We start from the raw sequence: 17,811 nt of genomic DNA, 5'->3' as shown, positions 1-17,811 counted from the left end.
TTGAGTATGCAGTCTCAATGCTGTGGCATATCTACCATGTTTCTTCTAAAATATGACAGGGTAATAATAATAATAATAATAATAATAATAATAATAATAATAATAATAATAAAAATTATTGTTGTTGTTGTTGTTAAATAAAAGCCTCTCCTATCAGTAAAGGGATTCAACAAAGAATCATCCCCAGAGAAAATTTTCCATATGTCCCAAACTCTATGGCCAACCAAAAATACACAAAGAAGGAATACCTCTTAATCGCAACCACAACCCACACGACTCCAATGTCAATCAACTAACCGAATGTGACTCCACAAACAGATCAAAACGTTACAACACAGCCATCCAACCCACTTGCAACAATTGAGCCAGCATTCCCTTATATAGAGCGCTGGTGAGACCACATTTGGAGTACTGTGTTCAGTTCTGGAGACCTCACCTACAAAAAGATATTGACAAAATTGAACGGGTCCAAAGACGGGCTACAAGAATGGTGGAGGGTCTTAAGCATAAAACGTATCAGGAAAGACTTAATGAACTCAATCTGTGTAGTCTGGAGGACAGAAGAAAAAGGGGGGACATGATCGAAACATTTAAATATGTTAAAGGGTTAAATAAGGTTCAGGAAGGAAGTGTTTTTAATAGGAAAGTGAACACAAGAACAGTTAGTTGGGGGAAAGATCAAAAGCAACATGAGAAAATATTATTTTACTGAAAGAGTAGTAGATCCTTGGAACAAACGTCCAGCAGACATGGTTGATAAAGCCACAGTAACTGAATTTAAACATCCCTGGGATAAACATATATCCATTGTAAGATAAAATACAGGAAATAGTATAAGGGCAGAATAGATGGACCATGAGGTCTTTTTCTGCCGTCAGTCTTCTATGTTTATATGTTTCTATTCCATACATCCCACCACTTATAGAAAAAACAGCAGCTCCAACCTCACTTTGTTTGCTACAGCGCAAAGCCCAGGATATCAGCCTGAAGATGACAAGTGTGATCTCATCGAAAGATCGCAAAAACACTCTCAACACACAGGAAAAAGCCCAAACACACCAAATACGCAACAACAACAACAACAACAGCAACAATAACAACTGGAAGGAACCTTGGAGGTCTTCTAGTCCAACCCCCCTGCTTAGGCAGGAAACCCTACCCTGCTTCAGAAAGATGGTTATCTAACATCTAACTTTTCTTTTGATCCCCCCAAAACTGCTAGACCTTCTTTTCTAGGGGTGTCTTAACCCCCCCACCCCACACCTGGCCTGGTCACTGGGCTACTTCATTTTTGGGCGAAAGGAGCGCCCCATGTGCCCCACATGTCTCACCTGGCTACCGGGCCACTCCTTTTGCACCTGCAAACAGCAAATGATGTGATCCACACCTTGCCAAGCCACTAGGCCAATTCTTTTGCGGCCGAAAAGAGCAAGCAATGCAACCCATCTGCCATGCCCACCCTTAGCTAGCTATAATGGTTACTCCAGCTACCGGTAGCCGTCCACCCAAAAAAGCCTGCTGTCATCCACTTTGGGAAGCCTGGTTGTGCATGCGCTTAGATAGGGCCAAATTTTGGGGGTAGGGCTTAATTTTAATGCATGCGCACAAAACAGTGCCAGGCCTTCTTTTTGGGGTATGTCATGTTTTAGGAGAAATAAGATATAGCCTGATGAGCAAGATTCTGAAGAAATGGACATAAAACAAATAGAAACAGACATACCTTTGTTTTCCAGATGTTTTATGATATCCCTCTGACAGTCCCTCATCATGTTGCCTTGGTTTGATGGGGATGGTCCAAACCCAATGGACCAAGATTGTTAGTCTTGATATTGGGGCTCTTAACTACTAACGAGTTGATGAGTTATTTGTATTGTGAGAACAATCAATCTGTGGAATGACTTGCCTCCAGAATTTGTGGGTGGTTCAACACTTGAGATTTTAAAGAAGAGATTATACAACCATTTGACTGAAATGTTATAAGGTTTCCTTGAGCAGAGGGTTATATTAGAAGACCTCCAAGATCCCTTTCAATTCTATTATTCTGTTATTCAATACGTATCTTTTTTTCTCATACAGTGTTAGGAAAACCTAATTAAAGATTTAGAGAATGTTCAGTTCTTGTTTAGCAATAAAGGTGTCCCTGTCTTGGAGGGTATTATAAATAATATTTGGAATCAGTAGAATTTGAAAAGACTACCTAGTACTCTTTTGTTTGGAATTTGCACTGTAATGTTTTGAAATAAAGGGAAAAAAGATATTTGGTTCTACCCATTAGCCTCATCAGTTTTTTTAAAACCATATTTGTTGTTTGTAGATAGAGCATCTCTACGGCTTGACTGTCTTTGAGAACTACCTGTATGCCACCAATTCAGACAATGCCAACACCCAGCAGAAAACTAGCGTCATCCGGGTCAATCGCTTCAACAGTAGTGACTTTCAAGTGGTAACAAGAGTGGATAAAGGTGGAGCTCTACATGTCTATCACCAGCGACGGCAACCCAAAGGTAGATAAGAGAAATCTATAATGTCGGGGGATAAGGGGAGAAACTTATTAAAGTTTGTTGCAAAAATCAAAACCAGAAGCACACACAGATGGCTGTGATTTAGCTGGATTCAATAACTTCTTTATAAACATAATAACAGATGAATTTACAGTACCATTAGCAGATTATTTCTTTAGGTAAACACAAACAGGAGTTAGTTTCATTTCAACAGAGAGTGGACTAGAGCCACACCCAGCCCTAAGTTTAAGTTCCAGTTTTGATTCTCTGCACAGACTCAGAAGTGGTTAGCTCCCATTGGCTGAATTAGTTGCTATGCCTATTAATTGGCTAACCTTGTTAACATGGCTCTCCCAGTTCATGAATATCTTAACAAAACTCTAATGGGGTTTGCTTGGTTAGCTGCTTGTATAATGAGCCGAGGTGGCACGGTGAGTAGAGTGCAGTACTGCAGGCCACTAAAGCTGACTGCTAGATCTGCAGGTCAGCAGTTCAAATCTCATCACCGGCTCAGGGTTGACTCAGCCTTCCATCTTTTTGAGGTGGTTAAAATGAGGACCTGGATTGTGGGGGCAATATGTTGGTTCTATTAAAAAGTGCTATTGCTAACATGTTGTAAGCCGGCCTGAGTCTAAGGAGAAGGGCGGCATTAAAAAAAACACATTGAATGAATGAATGAATGAATGAATGAATGAATGAATGAATGAATGAATAAAGTAAGTAAGTAAGTAAGTAAGTAAGTAAGTAAGTAAGTAAGTAAGTAAGTAAGTAAGTAAGTAAGTAAGTTTCTGTTTGACTTTTTAAGTCCCTTTCATCACTGACCTCTGTGAAAGGACATAAAAGTGGGCTTTTTTTTCAGGCAAATGGTCAGAAAAAGTTATGCATGCGTATATATATTCCCACAGGCGTATTTAGCAGAATGATATTCATAATTAAAATCACCCACCAGAATATGAATATAGATTCCATTTAGACATCTTTGCATCCAAACCTTGCACCACATCAGAAGGCATGGTCCATTATTTGCAATCCATTGATGGTTACTGCTTCAGCTTTTTTTTTTATCCCCGCAGTTTTCCGTATGGCCTTATTTAGGATAACCAGTTTTCAGGTCATATCTTGCTCTCTTAGTATCATTGAATTGGCCTCAGCCATTTCTTTCCCATACTCTGTTTTCAGTCATATCTGCCAGTCACTGTATTTTTAATGTCCTAAGGATATGTGTTAAGGACACGCTATGGAGGAAAGTGATTGCCAATGTATAGCAGAATGGCTGATGGGTCACCCCTAGATGTAGTTGATCTAGGGCTGTGATAGTTTAACAAAATCTTTATCACTCTGCTTTTCTGATGCTCTGGATTTTACTTCTGTTTTTATGGAACCTCTGTTATATAGTATGTTGATCAGGCTGAAATGCAAGATATTTTTTTCCACGACAGCTGTAGAATAGCTGTTCTGCACTATGTATTTCTTTATAGGCAGATGGTCATAATTAAGGATCAATTTGTGTCCAATCAGAATTTTCCTCCGTGGCAGTGGGATTGCCTAGAATTATAAACCGAAATATGTTTGGGAGGGTTATCTATAATAATTTTAATTTTGAGAGAGGATAATTTTAATGGTTAGTGCCATCTTAAGATGTGTGATGATTGGAGCCATTACGGTACACTCTTGTTCGTTTATTTATGTGGTCATTCCATTTCTGTAGCTTCCCAACTCTAGCAAATGGCCCTGTTATTAGTGTGATCATCTGACATCCATCTTCACAGCTTCTTTGGTTGTTCCAGAGGATATGCTGCTATGACCTTAAAAAGGAATTTAATAATATAATACGAAAGCTCCAAAGCTAAAATCTTTGAAAAAGGGAAGGCGTGCTAACATTTGTACCAACTGGTTTCAACCCTCTTCATACTGGTTGACTCTAGACTAAATCACTTCATTCTTTAACTTTATTTCTGTAATCCCAGCTGCAAAGAAGGACATTAAACTACAAGGAACAAGGCAGGTGTTCCAATTTCTTTAAAATGCCTATGGTGTGATATTTGTTAAAAGTATGTGCAGAGTACTCCTTGAGTGGCAAGGATATGCACATAGAAACATTGTATTGGAGTAGATATGAATAACTATTCTCCGTACTGAAGGAGCGGGTCCAGCAGTCACATGGGTTGCTCATGTCCAATCCGGTGGAACTGAGCCTAGTGTTAAAAAAGCTTGCCGGATCCGCCCCTTCCCCAGAATTCGCTCAGTTCGCATATCCTGCGGTTGTATTGTGATAGCTCGTTCAACATTCTAACACCTTCCCTTCGATCTTTTCCTTCAAAAGTAGTAAGATTTGTTTGTTCTTATTTATTTACTTGCACTAATAGCGCCAGCCGTTTGTGGCTCGGCTTTTTTCCTTGGGAGAAGTTGCGGTTTCGTTTTCCCCCGGCTGTCTTGCCGTGTACGATCCCCGCTGCCGCTTGTGGATTCTTTTAATCCTTTGGCCTGGAGGTCTTGGTGCAAGTATTGATTCATTGATAAATTATTGTATTATTGTTAAAGGGCTTAAGAAATACCTCCTGCGGAGTGAGACGCTTGTTCTAGTCTCCTGGACTTAGTCGATCGCTTCCCCTTTAAGAATTCTATTACGGAGCGATTTTTCGGCGCGAAGGCCTTCGCGCCCTTTTTAAATTTAGGTCTCTCGTGTTGGCCTCCTGCCAGCCGCGTAGGCCTCAGTCCACCGCGTGGATCCCGGAGTGGGCTTTGGGACGCTCAGGCTTAATTCTCCACTGGCTAAGCCTCCAACCAGAGTGCCTTGGTTTACTTTAATTAAAGTTTAGGGAGGCTGGCCACGCTGTATTTGGGGGCACGAACTCTGGGTTTGCCCAGATTGTCCTCAAGTCTCAGCAGCTCCGAGGCCTCAGAGCAGGATCCATTCCTCTTGGGAAGCCTTTGAAATTCTTCTCCCTAATTATTCAGTTATTTGGCTCAGCCTGGTCTTCTGTTAATTGTCAGACTATGGCTACCTTTCCCAAGAGAGGCACAACTAAAGGTCCCAGAGAGGCCAGGCCTACAGGCGATGAAATTACCAGTATCCCCCAGGCCTCGACCTCCTCTTCTTCAGGGGCCCGCCCCTCGACCAAGGTCACCAGGGCTGAGAAGAGAAGGGACCTAGCCCTACAAAGAATCCATGACAAATCAGCAAAGCGTTTGAAAGTACAGGCCCAAGTACTCTGTAGTCAAGACCCCCCAGAGGCTTCTAGTCTGCCTCCTTCTGGGGTCCCTGTGTTATCTCTGGATGAGCCAAACCTAGACAGACCCCAACCTAACCTATGGGGAATAGGTCCAGAGGAACCAGATCTTATTGAAGATTCCCCCCAGCCAGGATCCTCCCAGGCCCTCAGGGATTCTTCTGCCATTCCTGCTGATATTTCTAGTTTACCTCCTGAATTCCAATCTATTTTTTCTGTGTTGTCCAAGGCCATTGATGCTAAACTCTCTACCATCAATGAGCTTCCCTTACCTCCTCCTCCTCCTCGTCCCTCCCGCCCCTTGGGTTCTTCCCCAGTGGTTAGAGCTCCTATTCAGGATGATTCAGACTCCTCTCAGGACGAATATGAGGATATGGAGGAGGATGAGGATCCCTTTCAAGGCCTCTCAGATGATGAGGAATCCCAAATAAAGGTGCCTTCTCCAATTACTATTTTTCCTTCTCAATTGTTCAAATCTCTCCTCCTCAAAGCTAGAATTTCTACGGGATTGGCGGCCCAGGAGAAACAGGCCTCCACATCCACTGACCCCCCGGAGGAGAACTTACCTTACTTCACAGAGGAGCAGGAGGATAACGAGGTAATTCCTATGCCTAAATTGTTTAAAGATGCCTTACTTAAGCAGTGGGATTTCCCAGCCTCTGGGCTTAATCCCTCAACCAAGGATAGAAAATTGTACAAACTTTCCTCTTCCTATGAGGAGCTCCTATCTTTTCCTAAACCGGATGAACCGGTCAAGATCCTTCACTCGGCGGCTGCTGTGCCAGGCGAAGCAGAGGAAGTCCTCCGCCCAGAGGACAAGCGGATTGAACAAATGCTCAAAAGAGGATTCACCGCAGATTCCTGGGCCATTAAAAGTTCTGCAGCGGCTTCTTTTTTCTCCAGAGCCATGCTTCTGTGGCTTCGCCAACTTCAACAACATATTCCTCCCGATGACTTGAGAGGTCAACAAGACTTCAACAAGGTCTTTGCAGCTGCTCAGTACGTGGCTGATGCCACTTTACAATCTACTAGATTTTCTGCTAAGTCTATTGCAGCTTCTACAACGGCAAGAAGACTCCTATGGATTCGCCCTTGGCAAGCCGGAGTACGCCAGAAGTGGCAGTTATCCCTGGGACCTTTAAAGCGCGACCTTCTTTTCGGTGATCTTCTGGATCCACTCCTTACGGAAACCACGGACAAGAAGAAAGTTTTGGGTCCAACCACCAAAAAGGCTACCAAAACGCAGTCCTTTCGTCGCCCAGGGCGTCAGCAAGACCAAGCGGCTTCCTATCAGAGATCTCCAGGTCAGTATTCCCCCCGCTTTCGTTCCCAAGGTAGGAACTCCAGGGGCAGAGGTTTTCGCTTCCAAAGGGGAGCGTCCTCTAACAGGGCTTCAAAGAAACCTAGATGGTAATTTTTCCTCAATTCCCATAGGTGGTCGCCTAGCCCATTTCGCCTCTAATTGGCGTCTCACCTCCAAGGACCCCTGGGTCATTGACACTGTTCAAACAGGCCTTCTGTTAGAATTTATTCCCCCCCCCCCGAAACGTTTTATTTCTTGCCCTTCTCCCAGGTCCTCCTCAGATTGTAACCGTATGGAGGAGGCCATTTCCCACTTATTGTCCATCAGAGCCATTCAACCGGTTCCTTCCGGTCAGAAGGGTCTAGGTTTTTATTCCATCCTATTTATGGTTCCAAAATCCTCCGGAGGTTGGAGAGCTATTTTGGATTTAAAGAGGCTGAACCTATTCATCAAATATAGGAAGTTTAAGATGCACTCCTTATCATCTATTTTGGCCGCCATCCACACGGGAGATTTCATGGTCTCTTTAGACCTCACTGAGGCCTACCTCCACATTCCTATAGCCAAATGCCACAGAAAATTTTTACGTTTCTCCTTTCAAGGCAGGCATTTCCAGTATAGGGCGATGCCATTTGGCCTTTCCTCGGCCCCTCGGGTTTTTACAAAGCTCTTGGGGTCCCTGGCGGCCTATATCCGGGCGTCTCCCATTCACATTTTATGTTATCTTGATGATATTTTGATTCATGGGAACTCCCTAGAGAAAGTGAAAACAGACCTTTCTGTCACCATGTCAGTCCTTCAGGACCATGGTTTTTCCATCAACTTTGATAAAAGTCATCTCCAACCTTCCACATCCATCTTACACCTGGGATCCATTATTAATTCAGAATCCTCCCAGGTCTTTCTCTCTCCCGAGAGAAAATTCAGTATAGGGGAGTTAATTTCTTGTATTTTATCTAAACCTTCAGTATCCATAGTATCCCTGTCTTCCCTTTTGGGGAAGATGGTGTCATGCATAGGCATCATTCCCTGGGCTCGCCTTCATGCTAGGGAACTACAGTGGCTCCTATTACCCTTTCAGAGATCGGGGCACAGCAACTCAAATCGTCGCATTGTCATCCCACCAATGGTTCGCAGATCCTTCAAGTGGTGGAAGTCTCCGGCCATGGACAAAGGATCCCCGTTCAGGTGCCCGGATCAATTTGTCATCACCACAGATGCCAGTCTATCGGGATGGGGCGCCCACGCCCAGGGGATGATAGCCCAGGGCACGTGGTCCCCGGAGGAAGCTTCCAAGCCAATCAATTGGCTAGAGTTAAGAGCCGTTTCCCTGGCTCTGAAGCATTTCTCTCCTCGCATTCCCAACCGGCACGTTCTCATTCTCACCGACAACATTGCCACAAAAAGCCATATCTGCAGGCAGGGGGGCACGAGATCCAAGGCCCTCATGAGGGAGGCCCTCAAGTTAGGCCTTTGGGCGGAAAAACATCTTCGGTCGCTCCTAGCCGACCACATCTCGGGGAGCCTCAACGTCCAGGCGGATTGGCTATCTCGAGCAACGATAGACCCAGGAGAGTGGAACCTCCATCAAGACCTGTTCCACCAAATCAGCCTCAGATTCGGCCTACCAATTCTGGATCTCTTCGCGACCAACGCAAACGCCCAACTCCCTCGCTTCTTTTCCAGATTTCCATCCCCGGGAGCGGAAGCAATCAATGCCCTCCGGAGCCCATGGCCTCCAGGCCTACTTTACGCATTCCCTCCAATTCCAATTCTCCCGGATGTGATTCACAAGGTCCTCACCGAGAGGGCCCGAGTAATCTTAATCGCCCCTCATTGGCCCCGCCGGCCCTGGTTCGCGGATCTCCAACAGTTGTCCGTCCAGGACCCTTGGCGACTCCCCGTTTCGGGGGATATGCTGCGGCAGGGGGCCTCATTCCATCCAGACCCGGAGTGGTTCCACCTCACCGCCTGGCTCTTATCAGGAGAGACTTAGAACTGCGTGGTCACGACCCCGATACAGTGGAGGTCATTTTAGGGGCCAGAAGGGGTTCGACCAATCGAATCTACGACCACACGTGGTCCAAGTTTCACCAGTGGTGTCTACAGGAAGGCCTTTCTCCCCTGTGCATTCCCATACACAGAATCATCTCCTTCCTTATGCAAGGTTTCCATAAAGGACTTTCCACCAGCACCCTCCGGCGTCATCTGGCGGCCATTTCCTCTGTCTTAGGGGGCCCCCGCAGACAGCCTCTCCGATCCTTCCCAGAAGTTCAGGAATTCCTCAAGGGCATAGCCAACCTTAGACCTTCCAAGGTCCACAGGTATCCATCCTGGGACTTGCCACGGGTTCTCCACTCCCTCACGCAGGCACCATACGAACCCCTAAAATCGGCGTCCCTCAGATACCTATCCTTTAAAGTAGCCTTTCTGGTGGCTATTACCTCTGCCCGACGCATTTCGGAGCTGGCTGCCCTCTCAATCAGGCAGGACCTTTGTCAATTTCATCAGGACAAGGTAGTCTTGCGACTGGACCCCACCTTCTTACCCAAGGTCAGTTCCATGTTCCACAGATCTCAGGATATTGTCCTACCTTCCTTCTGCCTCCAACGAGACCATCCCTTGGCAATTAGATGGCACACCCTGGATCTCATTAGAGCGCTGAGAATCTATATCCAACGCACAGGACCCTTTCGGAGGTCAGAAGCACTTTTTATAGCCTATCACCCCAGAGTCATGGGTGCCAAAGTGTCTTCAACAGTAATAGGCCGTTGGATCAGAGGGACTATATCTAAGGCCTATGAGTCGGCCTCCCTCTCAGTTCCAAGGAACATCACAGCGCATTCCACCAGGAGCGCAGCCACCTCGGCCGCTTGGGCGACTCAAGCCCCGTTGGAGGAGGTCTGCAAAGCAGCCACTTGGGCCTCGCCAAATTCCTTCATCAGGCACTACAAGATTGATTCTTACGCTTCAGCGGACGCTGCCTTCGGCAGAAGGGTACTCCAATCCGTTATCTCACACGATAGCAATCTAATCCCACCCTAGGGACCATCTATTGGGTATGTCCCATGTGACTGCTGGACCCGCTCCTTCAGTACGGAGAATAGGCGTTGATTGCTTACCTGAACGCCTCTTCTCGTACGGTGAGCGGGTACAGCAGTCACTTCCCGCCCTTGTATGTGTCTTCTTTACCTTCCTATAACTTTCTTCCTCTAACAATGAGAGTTGAACACTACAGAGCTTCACAGCTGAGCCTAGTCTATGGATTCGCGAATTCTGGGGAAGGGGCGGATCCGGCAAGCTTTTTTAACACTAGGCTCAGTTCCACCGGATTGGACATGAGCAACCCATGTGACTGCTGTACCCGCTCACCGTACGAGAAGAGGCGTTCAGGTAAGCAATCAACGCCTATTTAGTCACACACAGATACATTAAAGTATGTACAGGTTTACCTTAGGAAATAGCACAGTTCAATAAACAGTCCGAGTCATATATGTTCTAATCGGTTGGAATGCTAGCTAAAAGTACAAAGCTTCTTACATACTTGGCATATCAGTGTATCAATATAGCAGTACATATAGCGGAGCATATCAGAATTCCAGAGAGCACGCCAAAGAGAATAAATTATAATAACTGGCTCTCTGTAACTCCCTCTTATGGAAGCCTGAAACACAATCAGCCAATCAAACATAGCATACAAATAAGCCTATATTAAAATAGTTGAATATACAAACATACATTGTTGGTTTATATATTGCCAACCCAACTGGTTAGACTTGAGTCCTTACATTATTGAAAATATATATGGTAAAATAATGCTGAAATTCAACTTGCTTCCTGCCTTATTCGAATTTAATCATAACCCTTAAACATTGACAGAGCCCCACACTCTGTGGTACTGCAAGCACTACTTCTGGAAAGAGAGAAAGTTAGAGAAGGATCAACTGTATTGTATAATCTATACCAGAACTGTGCGTTTTACGGCCCAGGGGCCATAGCTGTCCCTTTGTTCCTGTCAGGTCTGTGACAGTGGCAGCCAGTTTCTCATGTGGCTCCTCGAAAAAAAATAATTGCCCTCTCTTCTCCTATTCTATACACTAGTCCAGTGTTTCCCAACCTTGGCTACTTGAAGATATTTGGACTTCAACTCCCAGAATTCCCCAGCCAGCAAATGCTGGCTGGGGAATTCTGGGAGTTGAAGTCCAGATATCTTCAAGTGGCCAAGGTTGGGAAACACTGCACTATTCTATAATTTTACTATTCAAAAAACTATATTATATTGCAATTACCTAGACGTTGTGCTTTCTAGTATTACTAGTATACATCAGGGGCATATGAGGTGTTCAGGTGCTCAGGGAGGGGTTACACCTCTGTCGTGTCCTTTTACAGCAGCTCATTTAGGGCAGTTCGTTCACCTCTCACCTGTGGCTCCTAGTAACTGTAGCATGCACAGCAGCCACACCCCGGGCAACAGCTTCGACAGGCTGGCCAAACCAGGCTGAGAGTAGCCAATGGGTCATAGACCTTCAGCGAGATAGGGACTTGTCTATCCCGAGCATGTGAAGACAGATTCCGGTGGACTGAGTGTATGAAACCTATTAGAATACGTCAACAGTCATGAAGGCTATATAGAGCCGGGGTGGCGCAGCAGGTAGAGTGCTGTACTGCAGGCCACTGAAGCTGACTGTAGATCTGAAGGTCAGCGGTTCAAATCTCATCACCGGCTCAAGGTTGACTCAGCCTTCCATCCTTCCGAGGTGGGTAAAATGAGGACCCGGATTGTGGGGGCTCTGTTAAAAAGTGCTATTGATAACATGTTGTAAGCCGCCCTGAGTCTAATGAATGAATGAATGAATCAATCAATCAATCAATCAATCAATCAGTCTCTGCAAGTGATGCGGTATGCTAAGAGCAGGGCAAGACACGGAAGATGCCCTGGTCAACCACTAGCAGAAGGGAAATTCTGACTGCAAACCTCCACTGCCTTGTGGCTATACCCATCATTGGAAAAGGCTTCGGGAGTAAACCTTGAGGCAAAACCCGGAGCCAGAGTCCCAGAAGTAGTTTGTGGCTGTGTACAGCCACGTTCTGATAACCCCTGCGATGTAGCTGGAACCAATTGTATTGGCCTTTGCCATTCCATTGGATTATTTCAGAGACGTAGAGAGGGGGAATCTGCTGCTTGGGTAACAGTCTATCCTGCATATTAATCTACCCTGGCTTCATGCTCTGGGGAATCCAGAGCATGATACTATGATCTTTCGAGACTGAAGGATACCAATGCATGCAATATGCATCAACATTTCTTCCGTAAGCCATTCTGTCTTAAGACACTCAGAAATTCTTTCGCTTTTTAAGTCGGTGGTCAATACATTGAGGTCTTGAGGGGGTTTTTTTTGCATTGTTTTGTCTTACTGGACTTCTATACTTCCCTCTTTTAGACCATCCACTGCCTCTGAATTGAAAACACCTCCTTTCTTTTGGCTGCTGTGCTCAGTTTGCTTGTGGCTGCAGGCATCTTCTTCAACACCTGTGTCAGAATTGCTGCTTTATTGGCAACTCCGCTGTGCTGACACTGGGGAAAAAGGCTAAAACGGGAGGGAAAGAAGGCAGCACAAATGCCTGCAATTTTCTCAAGCAGCCTGCTCTTCCACACACGTCCCTCCCCCGACCAAAAGATTATTCATCCTAAAATCGTAAACAGTTTAAGCTTGCTGACTTTTTAATTGCATGTTTTATTTGCTGGCTGTTTTGTTCACAGTTTCTAAACACTGAGCTTATGGTTTATGTAAACTTGTACAAATATTTCCAGTGTATCAGAAACAAATAAGTACCAAGAAACATCCCATTTGCTTAGGCCATTATTTGCCCTGCCTTTAGACTTCTCCTCCCCCCCTTGGAATAATTAACATGATTTCTCTTTGCTCTAAAATGCCAGATAGGTGTATGCTGGGTAGATAGTTCAGCAAATTGTAAACCGTTTAGTTAACAAGAAGGAGATGCTGTGATTATTACTCACCCCTTGAAATCAAGAACACAGAGCTATTTGTGAGCAATGTGCATTTTTTCAGTTTGGTCTAGATCAGGGGTAAGCAAAGTTGGCTCTTCTATGACATGTGGACTTCAACTCCCAGAATTCCTGAGCTAGCATGATTGGCTGAGGAATTCTGGGAGTTGAAGTCCACAAGTCATAGAAGAGCCAACTTTGCCTCTCCCTGGTATAGTGGTTAAAGCATCAAGCTAGAAACTGGGACACTTATGAATTGTATTCCAGGTAAAATTCTTCTGGTTCACTTGTGTCTGTTGGTCATTGGAGAGCCAGTCGCGAAGGGAGCGTGAGGCTCCGCCCACCGACCCGAATGTCGCCATTTGGATTCTGTGCATGCAGAGGGTAAAAGAACCCAAACGGTGTTGTCTGGGCGGGTGGGCAGAGCCTCGCGCTCCCTTTGCAACTGATTCTCCGACGATTGACAGACCCGAGTAAACCGGGAGAATTTCACCCATGATTCCTGCCTTTGACATAAAACCCAAGCAGGTGACTTTGGGTCAGTCATTCTTATCCCTAAGAAGCAGGCAAGGCAAACTACTTCTGAAAAACCTTGCCAAACAAACAGTTGCTAGGAGTCGACACTTGATTTGAAGACACTAAAGAAAGAAAACATAGCATGAATAGATGTATCAATTAAAATGCACACAGCTGTTGACATTTTTGCTAGAATATCTCCAACAATTCAGCCCTAGGCATTAATTCTCTATTGTTGCGTAATTATGATATTACCATGAAAGATGTTTCTACATGTCCCTGTTGCTCCTTGTCAATCTTAAATATCACGACAGAATAAAACTGAAATATAGAGGTACCTCTACTTACGAACTTAATTTGTTCTGTCACCAGGTTCTTAAGTAGAAAAGTTTGTAAGAAGAAGCAATTTTCCCCATAGGAATCAATGTAAAAGCAAATAGGAGGGGGGAGGCCCTATTTCCTCCCAGGAGATTCCTAGAGAGGCCCCATGGAGGCTTCTCCCTGCCTTTTCCGGTTCTGTTTCCTCCCAGGAGATTCCTAGAGAGGCCCCACGGAGGCTTCTCCCTGCCTTTTCTGGTTACAGTTTCAGAGACTCCGGTTTGTAAGTGAAAAATAGTTCTTGAGAAGAGGCAAAAAAATCTTGAACACCCGGTTCTTATCTAGAAAAGTTCGTAAGTAGAGGCGTTCTTAGGTAGAGGTACCACTGTATATACCTGTTAACATGAACTGACAAGTTTTTTTTCTTGTAATTAGTGAGGAGTCATGCCTGTGAAGTGGATCAGTTTGAAAAACCAGGCGGCTGTTCTGACATCTGTCTCCTTGGAAACAGTCACAAGACACGGACCTGCCGGTGCCGTTCAGGATTCAGCCTTGGCAGTGATGGGAAGTCCTGCAAAAGTGAGTTGCCTGTGTTGTGAGTTGAGAGTGTGCCGCGATTGGGAGACAACTGAGCTGAAGAGGAATCTGTCTTAATCTCTCAATTTCAGTGGGAAATTTTCCTTGGCATCTTGCTTTAAATTGTCATCAGAAAGGAAAAGAAAGTCAAAATGGATTTTAATATTTTGGGAAAGAATGTAAAATGATCCCAGCTGAAAGATGTCTTAAAATGTTATCTGAATTGCTAAGGATGTTTTGCAAACATAGTTGTTGTCATTGGCAGACAGAGGTGAGGCGTTACTTGATCGGTCCTCTTCTCCCAGGTTCACACCTCTATTTTTCAGCGTGGAAAAGGGACAGAGGAAATCAGTGAGAAGTGGCTGTAGAAGGAAAAACTCAAGTCAATCCAAACAAGAGGGAGGGAGTCACTCAACAAAGGGTTGGTGTCAGCCTCGCTGTGTTTCATCCTTCAACTGTGCTTCAGCTGTCATGAGAAATTTGGGAGGAGGGAAACATCTTTCAGCTGTGGCGAGGGGGGCGTTTGCCCAGGTTCGCCTGGTGCACCAATTGCGGCCCTATTTGGACCGGGAGTCACTGCTCACAGTCACTCATGCCCTCTGTTAAATCCTGTAAATTCTGTAATGTTCTATATTGTTCTGTATCTGGGGTAACTTGTTAAACAAGAGTTGTTAAGCAGAATTGAAAGAAACCATAGGCATTGTTTACCTGCTTCCTATTGGTTGCTGTAGAGGGCGCCAAAATGGAAGAGCTGTCGGCCGCCGGCTGTTGCTGAGGGAAAGTCTTTAAATAGAAGCGCTACTCGTCTTACGCGCTTCTTCTGTTAACTCGCATCTACAGTGAAAGTGTTTATCCGCTCGCTTAGAGCCTGTAGAGAATAAAAGGATTTAAATTGGAGACCGTGTTTCTCGGTTATTACATTGGCGACGAGGGTCTTAGCGGTGATTTTTTTTTTAGGAAAAAATCAATATGTCGACCCCTTCACTTATTCAGCCTCCGGAGTTGTTTGACCCGGAAAGGTCAACTTGGGCAGCCTACATGGCTAAATTTGAGATATTCCTGGAAGCTGCCAGTCTACATACTGCTGAGGACAGCAGGAAACGTGCCTTATTTTTGAATTATTGCGGCACACATATATTTGAATTAGCCGGAACTTTGACAGATCCCGACCCTCCTAATTCTGTGCCATGGGCTACTTTACAAACAAAATTGGCTGCCCATTTTAAACCTACTAAGCCGCCAATAGTTTATAGGCATCAATTCTCCCGGATGTCTCAATCGGATGGGGAATCGATTAACCAGTTCGCAACCCGGCTGCGCACTATCTTGGCGAAATGTCAATTTGACAATCCTGAAGCGAGATTGACAGACGCCTTAATTTTTGGGATGCGGAACGTCACCATAAGGAATAAGCTCTTAGCTACTGAAGATTCCTCATTACAAGACGTGATTAAGGCTGCTCAGACAGCTGAGGTAGCTGAGGCTGCGGCGGCTGATTTAAAATCCAATGACAAGCTGCAAACTGTTTTTAAGATAGTTGACACCCAACGTGCCTCGGTTCGCCGCCTACCTGAAGTTCAGCTCTCCGACTATGAGGACTACAATGAGCACTGCTGCTACCTACGAGGGCCGCCAGACAGACAAGCCCGATCAACTTTTCCTGCCTGCGCCGGGTGCAGAGGTCAACATCAACGGTCTCGCTGTCCCTTTAAGGACGCCTTTTGCTACAGATGTGAGAAGAGAGGCCACATCGCCGCCGCTTGCCGTGCTGCTTTGCCAGATGACATCTCTTCCCCACAAGGTCAACAGCCTTCCTTTGCTGCTCCCCGAGTCTACCGTCCTTTCCGCCCACAAGGACGGGGTTACCGCCGTCCTTGGAATGCCAGAGGTAACCGCTTTTTCAGTGGTCCTGGAGTTTACCCTCCTGCCCCTAATAAAATTGTTGTCCCCCTCTTCTTAAACCATCAGCCGTGCCATATGGAGTTGGACACAGGCTCGAAATATACACTAATGCCCTGGCATAAATTGCATTTGTATGTACCAAGTTTGGCACGGGACGATTTGCAACCTTTGGACATTGCTATCAATGACTTCCAGGGTCACCCTATTAGGGTTTTGGGTAAAACCAGGGTTCCTATCACCTTTAGAAATGTGCACCATGTTCTCCCTCTGTTAGTTGTGGACGGGGCTAATCATTCCCTTCTAGGGTTGGACTGGATGGCACCTTTGGGGTTAGCAGTCACGGGTCTTAACAAATTGACATGTTCTACTGCCCCTAATTTTGTGACTGAATTTCCTGAGGTTTTCCGTGCTGGTCTAGGTACCTTTAAAGGGCCTCCTATTTCTTTTTCATTAGATCCTGCTGTTCCTCCCGTTAGATTAAAACCTCGCAGGGTGCCCTTGCCCTTGCTCAATAAGCTAGATGAACAATTAACTAAACTTCAAGCACAAGGTATACTGGTTCCAGTGGAACATGCCCCCTGGGAAACCCCAATTGTAACCCCACTAAAGCCAGATGGATCGCTTCGAGTTTGTGCGGATTATAAATCTACTATTAATAAGGCACTACAGCACAACTCGTATCCCATTCCAGTAGTGCAACAGCTGTTGCACACATTAGGTTCGGGGAAAATCTTCGCGAGGCTGGACCTTGCCCAGGCATACCAGCAATTAACAGTAGATGAAGCCACTGCCTTATCGCAGACTATTGTAACGCACAGGGGTGCTTTCAAATGTACGCGCCTGCAATTCGGAGTTAGTGTTGCTCCTGGTATATTCCAGCGGTTAATGGAGCGCTTATTGGGGGGCCTTGATGGGGTGGTCCCGTATTTTGACGACATTTTGATTTGTGGTGACAACTCTGCCCAGCTGCATAGTCGAATTAGACAGGTGCTCACAAGATTGAGAGACAAGGGTTTGCGGCTGAAGCCAGAAAAATGTGTGTGGGGAACCCCATCAGTCGAATTCTTGGGATTTCGTATAGATGCTCAAGGCATTCACCCAACAGAAGAAAAAGTTAGAGCCATTAAAGAAGCGCCTGCCCCAACTTGTAAAGCGGAGCTGCAAGCCTTTTTGGGGCTATTAAATTTTTATGCTGTTTTTCTAAGACAGAAAGCCTCCGCAGCTGAACCGCTACATAGGCTCCTCCACAAAGGGACAGACTGGCACTGGGGTGAGAAGGAGCAACGGGCGTTTGACACTGTTAAAGATCTTTTGTCGTCCCATAGCTTAGTAGTGCAATACAGCTCAACTCTTCCCGTGTGGCTCACATGCGACGCTTCTCCGTACGGGGTGGGCGGAGTGTTAGCCCATATCTTTCCTAATGGTCAGGAAGCGCCAATTGCCTATTTTTCGAGAACG

The 17,811-nt window shown here is 45.5% G+C and overlaps 1 protein-coding gene across 3 annotated transcripts in view; it reads left to right on the top strand.

Annotated features, from left to right (window-relative positions):
- Window positions 1-17,811, top strand: part of LRP1 (LDL receptor related protein 1) — a 469,165-nt gene that overhangs the window by 253,005 nt on the left and 198,349 nt on the right. For all 3 annotated transcript variants that reach the window (XM_070740967.1, XM_070740966.1, XM_070740968.1), the window contains 2 exons: window positions 2,315-2,504; window positions 14,311-14,454. In XM_070740967.1, the coding sequence (XP_070597068.1) occupies window positions 2,315-2,504; window positions 14,311-14,454 (334 nt within the window). The remainder of the gene's footprint in view (window positions 1-2,314; window positions 2,505-14,310; window positions 14,455-17,811) is intronic.

Source organism: Erythrolamprus reginae, chromosome 2 (assembly GCF_031021105.1).
Source record: "Erythrolamprus reginae isolate rEryReg1 chromosome 2, rEryReg1.hap1, whole genome shotgun sequence".
NCBI lineage: Eukaryota > Metazoa > Chordata > Lepidosauria > Squamata > Dipsadidae > Erythrolamprus > Erythrolamprus reginae.
The sequence above is the reverse complement of the archived record's forward strand: the minus strand, read 5'-3'. Positions and strand labels throughout refer to the sequence as shown.